Below are 17,334 nucleotides of genomic sequence, written 5' to 3'. Positions count from 1 at the left end.
TAATGTGTAATCCTCTCTCTCTCTATATCTATATCTATATATATATCTATATATATATCTATATATATATATATATATATATATATCTATATATATATATCTATATATATATATATATATATATATATATATATATATATATATATATATATATATATATATATATATACAGTAATCCTCCTCGATCGCGGGTTGCTCCAGAACCCCCAATAGACTAAAATCCAAGTAGAAACCATATGTTTGTGTAGTTATTTTTATATATTTTAAGCCCTTATAAACTCTCCCACACTGTTAACATTATTAGAGCCCTCTAGACATGAAATAACACCCTTTAGTCAAAAGTTTAAACTGTCCTCCATGACAAGACAGAGATGACAGTTCTTTCTCACAATTAAAAGAATGCAAATAGATCTTCTTCTCTTCAGGAGCAGAGAATTTCAGAGGGAGAGAGAGAGAGAGCCAGAAAGAAAAACAAACAATCAAAAACAATACTTGTGCTTTTAAGTTTGCCGCGGCATTTTTTAGAGGAGCGTTAGTATCTTCTAAGCAAACAGCCTCTGTGCAAACAGCCCCTCTGCTCACATCTCCTCCGTCAGCGCAGAGAACGTTAGAGAGAGAGAGCGAGATTAAAGCAACAATCAAAAAATCAATACGTGTGCTTTTAAATATGCCGAGCGCAAACAGCCTCTGTGCAAACAGCCCCTCCGTCAGGCGCAGAGAATGTCAGAGAGGGTGAGAGAGAGGCAGAGACAAGCAAACAATCAAGCTCCGCGCGGGATGCATATCTTATAGCATTGAGGAGTTTTAGTTAATATGTAATACATGCTCTGATTGGGTAGCTTCTAAGCCATCCGCCAATAGCGTCCCTTGTATGAAATCAACAGGGCAAACAAACTGAGGAAGCGTGTAGCATAAATTAAAAGACCCATTGTTTGCAGAAATCCGCGAACCAGCGAAAAATCTGTGATATATATTTAGATGTGCTTACATTTAAAATCCGCGATGGAGTGAAACCGCGAAAGTCGAAGCGCGATATAGCGAGGGATTACTATATATATATACACACACACACACAGTGGTGTGAAAAACTATTTGCCCCCTTCCTGATTTCTCATTCTTTTGCATATTTGTCACACAAAATGTTTCTGATCATCAAACATATTTAACCATTAGTCAAATATAACACAAGTAAACACAAAATGCAGTCTTTAAATGATGGTTTTTATTATTTAGGGAGAAAAAAAAATCCAAACCTACATGGCCCTGTGTGAAAAAGTAATTGCCCCCTTTTTAAAAAATAACCTAACTGTGGTGAATCACACCTGAGTTCAATTTCCGTAGCCACCCCCAGGCCTGATTACTGCCACACCTGTTTGAATCAAGAAATCACTTAAATAGGAGCTGCCTGACACAGAGAAGTAGACCAAAAGCACCTCAAAAGCTAGACATCATGCCAAGATCCAAAGAAATTCAGGAACAAATGAGAACAGAAGTAATTGAGATCTATCAGTCTGGTAAAGGTTATAAAGCCATTTCTAAAGCTTTGGGACTCCAGCGAACCACAGTGAGAGCCATTATCCACAAATGGCAAAAACATGGACCAAAATTACCCCAAGAGCGCAGAGACGACTCATCCGAGAGGTCACAAAAGACCCCAGGACAACGTCTAAAGAACTGCAGGCCTCACTTGCCTCAATTAAGGTCAGTGTTGACGACTCAACCATAAGAAAGAGGCAGATTTCCAAGAAGCAAACCACTGTTAAGCAAAAAGAACATTAGGGCTCGTCTCAGTTTTGCTAAGAAACATCTCAATGATTGCCAAGACTTTTGGGAAAATACCTTGTGGACTGATGAGACAAAAGTTGAACTTTTTGGAAGGCAAATGTCCCGTTACATCTGGCGTAAAAGGAACACAGCATTTCAGAAAAAGAACATCATACCAACAGTAAAATATGGTGGTGGTAGTGTGATGGTCTGGGGTTGTTTTGCTGCTTCAGGACCTGGAAGGCTTGCTGTGATAGATGGAACCATGAATTCTACTGTCTACCAAAAAATCCTGAAGGAGAATGTCCGGCCATCTATTTGTCAACTCAAGCTGAAGCGATCTTGGGTGCTGCAACAGGACAATGACCCAAAACACACAGGCAAATCCACCTCTGAATGGCTGAAAAAAACCAAAATGAAGACTTTGGAGTGGCCTAGTCAAAGTCCTGACCTGAATCCAATTGAGATGCTATGGTATGACCTTATAAAGGCGGTTCATGCTAGAAAACCCTCAAATAAAGCGGAATTACAACAATTCTTCAAAGATGAGTGGGCCAAAATTCCTCCAGAGCGCTGTAAAAGACTAACTGCAAGTTATCGCAAATGCTTGATTGCAGGGGCAATTACTTTTTCACACAGGGCCATGTAGGTTTGGATTTTTTTTCTCCCTAAATAATAAAAACCATCATTTAAAAACTGCATTTTGTGTTTACTTGTGTTATATTTGACTAATGGTTAAATGTGTTTGATGATCAGAAACATTTTGTGTGACAAACATGCAAAAGAATAAGAAATCAGGAAGGGGGCAAATAGTTTTTCACACCACTGTGTATATATATATATATATATATATATATATATATATATATATATATATATATATATATATATATATATACACACACATACTGTCAGGGATGCCAGGGGCCATGACCCAGCCGGGACGACAGGAAGGAGCGGATGTGGGTCTGCACCCACCCTGGATCACATGGGGTTGCCTTCCGGGTTGCTTTGGGGCCATGGGTACAGGGCCTGTTACCCCAGCACTTCCGCCACAACAGGAAGTGCTGGGGAAGATTTATGACGGCGCCCGGAGAGCAGCCAGGAGGACAGCCGGCACTTCCGCCATGCTGGGGCGTGGCCAGAAGAAGATTGCCGGGAACACCTGGGGCTCATCCGGGTCCTCTATAAAAGGGGCCGTCTCCATTCATTCGGAGCGAGAGTCGGGTGGAAGGAGGAAGAGGCAAGAGGAGCTGTGGAGGCGGCCCGAAGACAAGGCATTGTGAGGCCAGGACTGTGTATTGGGGTTTGTGCACGTGATTAGGTCTGAGTGACCATTGAACTGGGTCTTTGTGACCATTATATTAATTGTAAATACTGTAAATAAACGTGTGGTGGTTTGAGAACAACATGTCCGCCTGTCTGTGTCCGGGCCAAGTTCACAATACACACAAATATACATATATACATACATACATATATATATACACATATATACATACATACATATATATATATACACATATATACATACATACATATATATATATACATATATATATACATACATATATATATATACATACATATATACATACATACATATATATATATATATATACACACATACATACATACATATATATATATATATATATATATACACATACATATACATATACATGTACATATATATACACATACATATACATACATACATACATACATACATACACATACATATATATATACATACATACACATACATATATATATACATACATACATACATACATACACACACATATATATATATATATATATATATATATATATATATATATATATATATATAAATATTGTCACGCATGCTGAGTAGGAGGCATGGACGGATTTTAACACACCTGGGAAAACATTCGCCAGCAGGGAATGGCGGGGTACTAACTTTCTCCCTGTGCTTTCTTACAGAAAAAAGGACGCTCTGCCGCCATAAGCCGGCTTTGCCCGCAGTACGTTTACTTCCGCCCTTCCTCCGCCAATTTGTCCTGACGTCATTTGTCCCAGCATCCCTCACGGTTCCTTCCCAGCATTCCTCCACTTCCAGCTCCTCCCTCATAAAATGGCCGCCGACGCCAGGCTTCGGGGTCTCGCATTTGAACTGTTTAGTTTATGTTTGACCTGCTTTTCTTTTCTTGATTATTGTGGATCGTCTACAATATACGGGGCCGGAAAACCCCAAACCTTTGTGCTGTCTCCTTTTGGAGTTATTACTATATATATATAGCAAAATACCCGCGCTTGGCAGCGGAGAAGTAAAAAGGAAAGGAAACATTTTAATAATAACGTTACATGATTGACAATGTAATTGTTTTGTCATTGTCATGAGTGTTGCTGGCATATATATATCTATACTAATAAAAGGCAAAGCCCTCACTCACTCACTCACTGACTGACTCATCACTAATTCTCCAACTTCCCGTGTGGGTGGAAGGCTGAAATTTGGCAGGTTCATTCCTTACAGCTTCCTTACAAAAGTTGGGCAGGTTTTATATCGAAATTCTACGCGTAATGGTCAAGCACACGTTGGAAAAAGTCAATGTCCCGCTAAAGGAAGACAGTGTAAAAAAAACCCGTGCATGCAGTGTGTCAGGTCTCAGATAAAGAAGAAGACGAGCCGTTTATTGATGCAGTAAGAAACGAATCGATGAATGAAACCTGTCATCTTTACAACGATTGACAAACACGGAATGTAACTTGAACACAACACATTCTCCAAATACGAACCTGACTGAAAGAAATAATGATAATCAAATCCTTGATGACAACACTCAGTAACACTCACAAAACAAATACTGTATATTGACAGTCATGTTACATTATTTTTAAAACGTTCCCTTTTCTTTTTCTAGCTTTTTTAACACACTACTTCTCCTCTGCGATACGCAGGTTTATATATATGTATATATATATGTATATATATCTACATACTCGAATAATGGATACTTTATTCGCCATCAATGATTGTTTTGGTAAAGCCATACTCGGTGTATTCATTAGTTGAACGGTAAAAAAGTAAGAGCGAGGGGAGGATGACTTATTGAGGCATGCAGGCTGTAGTGCGCCTCAACTCTATCTGAATTGCGCGATCACATTTGAAAAATATATCTTTTCAAGTTCTATTTAGTCCATATGTGTCAAACTCAAGGGCAGGGCCACATCCGCCCGGCGTAATTATATCCGCGCGAGATCATTTTATATACTGTATTATTGTTATTAATGGCCCGGGTATATGAAGCGCTGGTAACACAATAAACTACAGATCCCATAATCTCAGCGCTTCAGCTGCCTTGCCGAACACTTACCGCGTAATCAAGTGTAGCTTATGATGCTGCAAGTTATTGCGAAGCTAGCTCACACGATGCTGAAGAGAAAAGTTGATTCTGAAAATAGAGCCTTTAAAAACCGATGGGAGGCTGAGTATATGTTTACTGAACCCGTGTGTCTCATTTGTGGAGCTAATGTGGCTGTAATTACAGAATTTAATCTAAGACGGCACTATGAGACAAAACATCAGGGTAACCTGAATGCAATGCAGAAGATACAGAAAGCAGAAGAATTAAATAAGAATCTGACACTTCAGCGGACGTTTTTACCCGTGCACGATCACAAAGTGATTTCAAGTGAAGCTGCTTTTATGGGAGACACAAATGCACCAGTGCAATTTGCCCCATTTTCCCTGTTGCCAAGTAATGTTAAACCAAGTCGTCACTACGGTGTTCCCAAATACGCACTTTGCTGATAAACTGAGCGCACTGCGCACTGAGTTTGCACGGCGCTTTGGTGACTTTGAAGAACAAAAAAAGTCCGTCTACATGCGGCTCGAACCTTGTGCATGTTTGGTAGCACATATCTGTGTGAGAAGCTCTTCTCAGTGATAAAGACTAACAAAACAGCACACAGGAGTCGCCTCACTGATGAGCACCTGCAATCCATCCTGAGAATCTCCACAACACAGAACCTCACACCAAACAGAAACGAACCTGTTGCCAAAAAAAGATGCCAGGCGTCCAGCTCTAAAATGACATATGAGCAAAGACAACTGAATGATTTGATTTGTTATTGCTGAAAGGAACACATTTTATTTATATTTCTAGGTTTTGTTATGCAGCATGTTCATATTTGAATTTGTATAATTTTGACAGGATATATTTTTATGGAGAGCAAAATCTTTTGGGATATTTAAAATCTAAGTTTATTTTTATATAAAATTACATAAGAGAAAAGAAATTTGAATGTTTGTTCTTTTAACGCTTACTTTATTTCTAACTTGTATAATTTAGACAGGATATATTTTTATGGAGAGCAAAATATTATAAGTTGTTTAAGGTTTGAGTTGATTTATTCACAAATAATATTCCTGTCTGTTTTTACCATTCCTACCAAAGATATTTCTGTCGACTAATATAAAATTCCTTCTATTTAAAATTTAAATAGAACTTGAACAAATACTACAGTTCATAATATCCACGCAGACTTGCATGTAAGAGCGGGAGTTATCCGTTTTAACAAGCAGCGTATTGCACTGATACGAAATAGCTGTGTGTGTATATATGTAGATATGTATGTATATGTATATATGTTTATATATGTGTGTGTGTGTGTGTATGTATATATATATATATATATATGTATTTGTGTGTATATATGTAGATATATATATATGTATGTATGTGTGTGAGTGAGGGCTTTGCCTTTTATTAGTATAGATATATATATCAAAATACCCACGCTTCGCAGTAAAGAAGTAATGAAAAAGAAACATTTTGAAAATAACGTAACATGATTGTCAATGTGATTGTGTTGTCATTGTCATGAGTGTATATATATATATATATATATATATATATATATATATATACATATACACACACACACATATAAACATATATATATATACACATAATATATACATATATACACATATATATACACATTTATATACTGCTCAAAAGAATTAAAGCAACACTTTTTAATCAGAGTATAGCATAAAGTCAATGAAACTTATGGGATATTAATCTGGTCAGTTAAGTAGCAGAGGGGGTTGTTAATCAGTTTCAGCTGCTGTGGTGTTAATGAAATTAACAACAGATGCACTAGAGGGGCAACAACGAGATGACCCCCAAAACAGGAATGGTTTAACAGGTGGAGGCCACTGACATTTTTCCCTCCTCATCTTTTCTGACTGTTTCTTCACTAGTTTTGCATTTGGCTACAGCCAGTGTCACTACTGGTAGCATGAGGCGATACCTGGACCCTACAGAGGTTGCACAGGTAGTCCAACTTCTCCAGGATGGCACATCAATACGTGTCATTGCCAGAAGGTTTGCGGTGTCTCCCTGCACAGTCTCAAGGGAATGGAGGAGATTCTAGGAGACAAGCAGTTACTCTAGGAGAGCTGGAGAGGGCCATAGAAGGTCCATAACCCATCAGCAGGACCAGTATCTGCTCCTTTGGGCAAGGAGGAACAGGATGAGCACTGCCAGAGCCCTACAAAATGACCTCCAGAAGGCCACTGGTGTGAATGTCTCTGACCAAACAACCAGAAAGACTTCATGAGGGTGACCCAAGGGCCCCATGTCCTCTAATGGGCCCTGAGCTCACTGCCCAGCAGCATGCAGCTCGATTGGCATTCACCATAGAATACCAGAATTGGCAGATGCACCACTGGTGCCCTGTGCTTTTACAGATGAGAGCAGGTTCACCCTGAGCACGTGACAGAAGTGAAAGGGTCTGGAGAAGCCATGGAGAACATTATGCTGCCTGTAACATCATTCAGCATGAGCAGTTTGGTGGTGGGTTAATGATTGTCTGGGGAGACATATCCATGGAGGGTCACACAGACTGCTACAGGCTTGACAAAGGCACCTTGGCTGCCATTAGGTATCAGGATGAAATCCTTGGACCCATTGTCAGACCCAATGCTGGTACAGTGGCTCCTGGTGCGCAACAATTCCTGGCCTCATGTGGTGAGAGTATGCAAGCAGTTCCTGGAGGATGAAGGAATTGATACCATTGACTGGCCACCACACTTTCCTGACCTAAATCCAATAGAACACCTCTGGGACATTATGTTTTGGTCCATCCAATGCCACCAGGTTGCACCTCAGACTGTCCAGGAGCTCAGTGATGCCCTGGTCCAGATCTGAAGAGGAGATCCCCCACAACACCATCTGTCATCTCATTAGAAGCATGCACCGATGTTGTCAGGCATGTATACAAGAACACAGGGGCCATACAAAGTGCTGCGTACAATTATGAGTTGCTGCAGTTAAATTTCGGCAAAATGGACTAGCCTGCCACATAATTTTTTCACTCCGATTTTTGGGGCGTCTTTGAATTCAGGGCTCTGTAGGTTGATCATTTTCATTTCCATCAAACCATGTGGCATCCTTTCGTTCCTAACACATTACCCAGTTTACCCAGGATTTCTTTTTCCCATTGAGATCTGATGTGTTTTCAAAGTGTTCCTTTAATTTTTTTGATTGATTTTTTTTTTAATTTAAAAGGGTTTTAGTGGGCGACAGAATCAAATAATAGACATGGACATGAATATTGTAAACTCAAGCTCTTTTAATTTCTGAGAAAAAAAAATGCTTTTAAACTGCATTTCAATTCAAAACAGAAACAAAAATATCATCCCTGGCTAAAATTGGGCAGACTTAAAAATAAAGTGGTAGTTTAAGTACCTTAAGTACATTTTCAGAATGGTATTGTCTTTAAAGAATAATAACCAAAATTTCAACATAAAGTGCAGTTTTTCTTCTTAAAAAAATAAGTCATTAACATAAAAGTTAATTTGACCAACTTAATCTTTAAACTCTGAGTAACCTTAGCCAAAATTATTTTGTACATTAGGCTAAAACAGTGTGATCATTGAACATTTTGTAATTAGATGTAATTAGAATTACTAACGGTCACGAAAGTCCAATGATCCCCAGTAAGAGCCACAAAGTCCGCTTTCTGTAATGCATCTAATTTTGCTTGCTTTTCAGCGTGCACAAAACCATGCTTTTATCAAGGCTTCGGTCGGTAGTCTTTTGAAATGAAATTTTCCTCCGATCAGTCGTAGGAACGAGCTTTATTCCGACTCTAACATTTTTGTAGCTGTGATGTGTGCATCAGTGTAATCGATTTACCAGGAAATCATGCATTGACAAAAGTTCCCCTTTGCTTGGAATTGAAAGTGTGATTAAATGCGTTATTTTTTTAACGCGTTATGGAGTACATGCATCGAAGCTTCTCAGCTGTGCTTGTGCTAAGAAAAGGAAACATTTTAAAAATAACGTAACATGATTGTCAGCTTCAATTGGTGATCTGTCTTTCTGCGTTAACCGCATATTTTTTCATACATTCCAAACCAAGGAGATGCGAGGGTAAAATGAATGAGGAAGCGCGCATACATACTCAGTGCATCCATTCTCGGGAATCAAACCTCGGATGTTGGCGCTAGAGGCAAAGCCTCTACATTTGCGCCACGGAGTGTGGCTTGTCTATTTGAGAGTACGTAGATCGGGGTATACATATATACCCGCATTTCGCAGCGGAGAAGTAGTGTGTTAAAGAAGTTATGAAAAAGAAAAGTGAACATTTTAAAAATAACGTAACATGATTGTCAATATACAGTAATTGTTTTGTGAGTGTTATTGAGTGTTGCTGTCATCAAGGATTTAATTATCATTATTTCTTTCAATCAAGGTCGTATTTGTACGATGTGTTGTGTTCAAGCTACATTCCGTGTTTGTCAATCGTTGTAAAGATAAGAGGTTTCATTCATCGATTCGTTTCTTACTGCATCAATAAACAGCTCGTCGTCCTCTGTATCTGAGATGTGACACACTGCATGTACAGGTTTTTTTTTACACTGTCTTCCTTTAGCGGGACATTGACTTTTTCCACCGTGTGCTTTGTTTCCGCAGTAGCTGCACTTATGAATATGCTGGTCTGTATCAGACGCTTCATATTTTTTTGCTGCCTTCTCAATTGTGTAATTCGGTTTTAGTTCAGCACTCTTTGGAACTGTTGCTTTTTGTCTGTGCACTGCGTCAGTTCACGTGAGCCGCTTGGTGTTCATGCATCGAAGGGTCCCAACTGTGCTGGTGCCATCTCGTGTGATGTCCACGGCTGTATGTAATGTTAGCTAAGACCCGGCACTTAAAAGTTTCTCTCGCAGTTTCGCTGAGTTATATGCCAAACACCACCCTGACCATCTCATCTTCCTCTGCATAAGCACAGTCCTTCACCCGTGAATATGTAGTGGCAGTGTTTCTATTGGATTGCCGCTGACTGACGGCCTTATATGGGCAGGCACTAAATTACAAACGCCAGTAACAGCCTGTCTATGAACTTAATTTAAACTGTAGGCTTACACCGTGCTTTGTTTCCTAAGTAGCAGCACTCATGAATATGGTTGTATATGTCAGTCGCTCGCTTCTTATTGTTTCGCTGCCTTCTCAATTATATAATGCATGTTTTCTTCAGCGCTTTTTTGAGCTCTTCCCGGTTTTCTACGTACTGCGTTGATAGTCAGTTCACGTGATTACGTGGGAGGCGTGATGATGTCACACGAAACTCCGCCCCCACGTCCATCCAGCTCAACTCCATTACAATATATGGAGAAAAATAGCTTCCAGTTATGACCATTACGCGTAGAATTTCAAAATGAAACCTGCCCAACTTTTGTAAGTAAGCTGTAAGGAATGAGCCTGCCAAATTTCAGCCTTCTACCTACACGGGAAAGTTGGGGAATTAGTGATGAGTCAGTCAGTCAGTGAGGGCTTTGCCTTTTATTAGTGTGTATATATATATATATATATATATATATATGAGATCTTGACCATACATTGTTCTTCTCTCTTGTTAAATTCATCTTAGCCTGAATGAATCTATTAATTTTTTTCATTTAAGATTTTTCATTTAAAGATTTACCAATGCTGTTTCTTGTCCTAGTGTGTGTATATAAACACAGGGAACTTCAGTTTCTGTATTACGTCTTGCCTGAAGAAGGGGTCTGAGTTGCCTCGAAAGCTTGCATATTGTTATCTTTTTAGTTATCCAATAAAAGGTGTCATTTTGCTTGGCTTTTCTCTATAATAGTATTTAAACATGTATTATTCTAACAGCAACAACAGCTTTAAAATTCCTCTATAGCCATGAAGTGGTTAGCCAACTATCATTTAAGTAAATTAATATTAGAAGGATTTGAATTTTAAATATGGGATAGGCACACAGAGGTTTTCCAGTGTAACATAAAGAGGAGAAATTGAGGGTTTATAATCATTAGGGGTGGAAGATTTCAGCATAGGGTTTATCAAGAATGATACTACCTTGAACTACCAGATTTCTCATATGACCACATTCTAAACTTATTCTTTGATATTTTCTCACCAGTAAGTGTAAAAAACTTAAAATTCAATAGGGAAAATCAAAATTCAAACATTATTATATATCTATATAATTCAATTAGTGAATTCCATTTAAAGCTATTTTGTCTGAAGACGTGCTTTTAAAATATGATTTGTCAAAGAATTGCTGTTAGGTATGAAACAACTGAAACTGTAAGATTTATTTTTACATTATTAGGTGGTTAATAAAAAAATGTACTGAACAGTTATATTTAATGGAGGAGTCAAACTGATTCAAATTTCAAATGTCAAAGTTTTGGTGTTTTAGTTATCTTAATCTGTGCCTTAATTTTTACTTTTGTCCACACTTTAAAGCTTTCCCTGTAAAAAAGAAAAACTGATGAGATTAATTTCACTTTAACCCATTATTTCAGAACTCATGCGAAACAGTTTTTGTTGTGCTGGTCAGAGCATTTAATATATGAATGATGAGACCATTGATGGATAGCCGGTGGACAAAGCCAACACTAGAAAAACTGGACTGACATTACCTGTAGTCAATTAATTTAAACCATTCAAATATATGACATACTGTATATGTTTTTACTACTTTTGCCACATTTTAGAAATTATATTTATGAACATTAGCTTGCCTTCAAAAAAACAAAAGAATGACAAACGTAGTGCTTGCGTATTCATATTAAGCAATAAAGTATGCCATTTTCCCCATCTCTGTGATTATGTACGTCTATTAATGCACTACTGTATGTGTCATATTAATAGGGAGATGTGCTTTGAAGCACTAAAACATTAAATGAATTTTATTTTTTTATTAACAAACAGTCCAGCTAACTTCATCACCAGCACAGATAAGAGAAATTGCCACTTTGTTCTTGTGGCAAGTTTAAAAACACACATACACACCAAGGGAATTGTTGTTAGCATTGCTAGTGTACAGTTTCCTCTCATGTCCCACAGTTCTTTATGAATAATTGCATTAATTTTTTAACTATATATACCAGTTAAAAACTAACAAATGCTTGACATCTGGAGACGTGATCATTACGTGGGAACAATGTAGGGCACTGTATTAAAAGTCAATTAATCTCATCATAATTTCATCTCTTCTTATAATTTACATCTAAATCAGTTCCATCACTGCACTATCCAAGTGCACAAAAATCTTTTACTAAATTGACTCTATAAGAAAATAAAAGTGAAAACAGCAAATGCCTGTGTGGGTTTTGGCTTTTTTTTTAATATATCAATTACAGAGAGTGAAGTGACGTTTAATTATGATGCTCCTCACACTGAAACCTACTGCACTTATTTTAACTGCTTCTACCATGTCACCACTTTTCTTATTAACCATGGTAAATTTCCACTACAAGAATTAGGCCCGTTTTGATGTGTTACTGATTTTGTCTTTTGATTTTTTTTTTCTCTCCTTCTGCCACTGTATTTTGATTAACACATTTGAGGCATGTCACATCATACTGGTCAAACATATAGCTGTCAATTAGATGGCATCTTTGTTTATTTAAATATTCCCAAAATGAGTTTTATCTGAATTTGTTAATGCACCATTTAAAAAATATTTAAATTACTGATGTCTATAAAACAAAACTGAAGAGTGGTTAAACTGTCACACACATCTTAAGTGGGCATGCATTATCAAAGATAAAGAAATACATCTTACAGTTTCTGTCTCTACAGCATCATCTTTTCGTAGTTCTTCATCCTTTTTCTTGATATCCTTTTCCCAACTGGCTAGGTCTCTCATAAAATCCTGCAACTCCTCTGTATTCTGTCGCATTAGCAGCTGCATCTCAACAGCTTTATTTGGAGATGACATAATGGGTTAATCTGCCAAAATAAAATAATTAAATATTAGTCTGAACATGTCAACATACATTTTCTATATACAAACTTATTTACTTCGGTAGAATTATTAAATTGTATATGTCAGTATTACCAAATGTCCATGTGCTATTAATGGTTCTGTATCAAATTATTTTGACTATTTATATGATCAAAAAAAATTTCCTGGTGCTACTGCAGCCGCATTTAGACCACATAACTTAAAGATACAAGCTTACTGAATATTCTCATTAAAACCAATACTCCACCCCAAAAATTGTATAGGTTACTTACACCCCCATCCCATGTAGTTTGTAGTGCTGGGAAAAACTTTTAATCTTATGCTTTCATACAGAATGAGAGAAATAAATTACAAAATTGGAAGTATTAATTGGAAAAAATAATATTTAAGCAAAACATGCCAGCGTTTTGCACATTTTGAGAACACGAATGGTTAACAGACAAGTGGATTATGCAATACAAATTACATGGGGATATTTTTTTCCTTTCTTCCATGGAATTTTTTCCATAACCGTTTCCCATAGGACAGAATGTGTCACCATAAGGTTCCATTATATTATAAACTGTTTTCTCTCATTCTGCATGAGAACAGATCAAAACTTTCTTGCTAAGCACTACAAACTACATGAGGTAACAAAATATTTGAACCCATATGTCCAACTCAGAATATCATAAGAAAACAAAAATAAATAATACACACTGTTTAGAATGCATTTCTAAATTCCATAAGCTGTACATGTAGAGTTTCTGCGGCAGACAACACCTCCTCAGTCTTTCAGCCAGGGATATGTAATGTTTTAGTAATACAATGAAAACAGGAATAGTAGATTTATTGGCATCCATCCATCATCCAACCCACTACATCCTAACACAAGGTCACAGGGGTCTGCTGGAGCCTATCCCAGCCAACACAGGGTGTAAGGCTGGAAACAAACCCCGGGCAGGGCGCCAGCCCACCGCAGGGCGCGCACACACACACACACTCCAAGCACACACTAGGGACAATTTTAGAATCGTCAATGCACCTAACCTGCATGTTTTTGGATTGCGGGAGGAAACCGGAGTACAGCAGTATTTACAATAGAATATTTAAGATGTTTTAGGGGTGTTAGCAACAAGGAACTAGAAGAATTTAATAACCTCCACCAGAAGCTACTATATTCGATTAGGTAAACTTTACTTTAGGATACAGACTCATAAGACAGATTATACAGCCAACCAAATCAATAAGTAAATAAATAAAAATAAACAAACAAGTACATTGGCTGCACTGAACTGGTGGATAGCTGTGGGCAGAAAAGACCTCCAGAGGCACATCTTAGAGAACCGTGGTGCAATAAGCCTGTGGCTAAAAGTACTCCAAGAGAGCTCCTCCTAGAGGGGATAGAGTGATTATTCATGACGACATTCAATTTTGCCATCATCCTCTTCTCCACAAAGCTTCCAGTGTGTCCATAGTTCACCCTGTGATGGAGCAGGCTTTCCTAGTAAGTCTGTTCAGGCAATGTGCTTCTTCTTTTGAACACAGGTTGCTTCCAAATGAGACTGCAGCGTAGAACACACTAGCTACTATGGACTGGTAGAACATTTCCAGCAGCTTGCTGCGCGCATCAAAACACTGGAGTCTCCTTAACAAGTACAGTTGGCTCTGGCCCTTTTTGTACAATGTAACTATGCTCTCAGAGCAATCCAGTTTGTTGTTCATGTAAACTCCCAGGTATTAAAACAAACACATACTTGGGAGTACTCATGCAATCACTTGTCCATAAAGAGCATGTAAACTCCAAATAAAAGATGAGCTGGCTAGCCCAGTCCTACTATCTAGGAATTCTAAATCAATAGTGCTTACAACTGTGCTTCTACTTTTGTACTAAATACATGAGAATCCTGTTGTAACAAAGTTTATGGGACCATAAAAGTATTTTGATATAATGGAAATGTTGTAAAAAGAATATGGGGAAAAATAACTATACTATTGTGATCGGTGTCGCCGGTGATTCACCATCTCTAATGGCAGCAGCACAAGGACAGCGCTGTAGCTTCTGTTATCCATTCCTGCACAGTCCTGGTGGTAGCTGAGTTTATATGCAGGTATGAGCCATGGCAAATTATCGTCTAATCAGCCTAAAGGCAGCAAAGCAACAGAGTTATATGCCTTTTTAACACTGGCATAAAATAAGTCTAGGGTTCTTTTTTCTCCTGTTATACATTCTACATTAGCAAGGTAAACAATAGTGAGTATGAAGGAACGTGAAACATGGTTAAAGTCCCCAAAAATTTGTGATGAAAGGACTGGGATGGTCATTAGTGAGTCTGCTTATCACAGAATATATTGTGCCTGCTGTAATTCCTGCATCTGCCAATGGGAGGGTGTAAACTGCCAGCACAATGGCATGGAAATCTCTTAGGATATAATAAAGTCGTAAGCCTACTAAGAACAGCTCAATATCCAGGTGATTTAATTATAATGTATCCAAGGTTACAATATTTTTCATCCAAAAAAAAGGCCTGCCTTCCATCTGCTTGTCACTTTCCATCCAGCTTCTACCCACCCTCACAATTTTAAATGCATGCAGTGCAACCGCAGAGCCTGCTGTTTCAGCTCCAAGCCACGTCTAAGTAAAGCACATGAGACTGCAGAGTTTGTTTTCCCCTTGGCTCCTGATCAGTGTTAAGAGCTCATCCATTTTATTACCAGTCATCTTATATTATCCATGATAATCGAAGGCAGGTAGGGTCTGTACCTTTTTCTTTTGTTGCAAAGTCAGGCTCCTCCTCTCTTTGACCCCTTATCTATGCAGTAGCTCTGCTTACAGCCCAGCAATTAGATCCGATACACTAGTAGGTGAAAGGCACAGGTCCAGCAGTTGTTGGTGCATGTAAAGAAGCAAGAGTCCTTCCACACGTTTTCAGCTATCCATGTTATCCATTAAAAAAAGTAGTAATCAATAACAAACAACAATGAAGACAAACACGGAACTACTGTTGCAGGTGGCTGTTCTTGGCAGCGCAAGATAATACTGTACTTTTATTCTATACAATCATAAAAAGGCACAGTAGTTATTTATGCCGTCTTACAACTAAGATCTCTTGGTTTGATCCCTGACCAAGGCATTATCTAAAAGAAGTGTGCATGTCCTTTCTATGTCTGTGTTGTTTTTCATTGGACTTTCCCATATCCTAAACACATGTGTGTTGGGTTAACTGGCGACTAACTATTTAGTTGCTACAATATATGGAAGTATAGTGGTATCCCAACCAGGTTTGATTGTGGTCTTGTGCTCTGGATTTGTCTCTGGCCTTCCACAACTTTTAACTTGATCAAGATGTTTTATAGTGGATAGATAGCATTTTTATCCCTTTTAAACCATACATTCTTCACAAATAATACATCTGGAATAACAGCGTATTAAAAAGGTCAAACGTCTAACACTGTTCAGGGGACTGTAAGACACATTTGACAATTACTTTACTTCGTTTAGGTTACTAAAAAATGCACATTTTCCAATTGTTCAGTTATTGAAATCTAAACTACATCTCTTAAAAAGAAACATTATCTCAGAACGATTACAAAAGATATTCGTTATTTTATTTGGGTGTGAATGATGTATACTGTTAAAAGAAACATAAGATGCTATGGTGCAAATAAGTTCAGGTTTCTTTACGTTTTCCAGGAAAGAAGGATTAAAAATAGCTGGTAAATAGCATTTTTAGTGGGAAGAACACACAATCCATTTCGGAATCATTCTTGCAGTTTTTTTTTTTTACATCAACTCCTTCAGATAAAATCCCCATCAACAAGAAGCGAACGCTGCAAGTAACCTAGCAAGGTAAAATGAGTCGTACTCTAAGCATTTTACAGTTAAAAACAAAACAGAAAAATATCACACCCGCTTCCTTTTACTTACTTGGCACCGAGGAACCAGAACCGAAATCAGAAAAAACGTTTAAATAAATATATAAGGGCCTTTAATTCCACGCGTTAATACTTCGACAATACAGGTTTGCAGTTTATGAGCAGCGCCATCACACTAATTCCCATCATTCATCGCGCCCTAACGAACTACATATTTCCTTGGAAACCTCAAACTCCCAACACTGTAAACAAGCACGCGTAAAAACAATATTACCTACGCACAGATGGTGTTTGCAGGGTACTCGAATGACTCCACGATAAAGCACACTAATGAACTGAACTTATTTTAATAAATATATTCCGCTTTTATGGCCACGATTTATTCAAAAAGGACAGCATTTCTTTCTTCCGTCTTTGAAAGGGTTAACCAAT

At 37.9% G+C, this 17,334-nt stretch overlaps 1 protein-coding gene across 2 annotated transcripts in view; it reads right to left on the bottom strand.

Annotated features, from left to right (window-relative positions):
• rpap3 (RNA polymerase II associated protein 3) overlaps positions 1–17,333 on the bottom strand; it is a 91,369-nt gene extending 74,036 nt beyond the window's left edge. The window contains exons 1-2 of one of the 2 annotated variants that reach the window (XM_039760865.1): positions 17,177–17,333; positions 12,865–13,031 (exon numbers count right to left, since the gene is read on the bottom strand). In XM_039760865.1, coding sequence (XP_039616799.1) covers positions 12,865–13,020 — 156 coding nt within the window. In that variant the 5' untranslated portion in view covers positions 13,021–13,031; positions 17,177–17,333. Of the gene's footprint in view, positions 1–12,864; positions 13,032–16,954; positions 17,102–17,176 lie in introns of those variants that run through there. The other variant, XM_039760864.1, reaches the window with a different exon arrangement.
• Position 17,334: the final 1 nt, after the last annotated feature.

Source organism: Polypterus senegalus, chromosome 8 (genome assembly GCF_016835505.1).
Source record: "Polypterus senegalus isolate Bchr_013 chromosome 8, ASM1683550v1, whole genome shotgun sequence".
NCBI lineage: Eukaryota > Metazoa > Chordata > Cladistia > Polypteriformes > Polypteridae > Polypterus > Polypterus senegalus.
The sequence above is the reverse complement of the archived record's forward strand: the minus strand, read 5'-3'. Positions and strand labels throughout refer to the sequence as shown.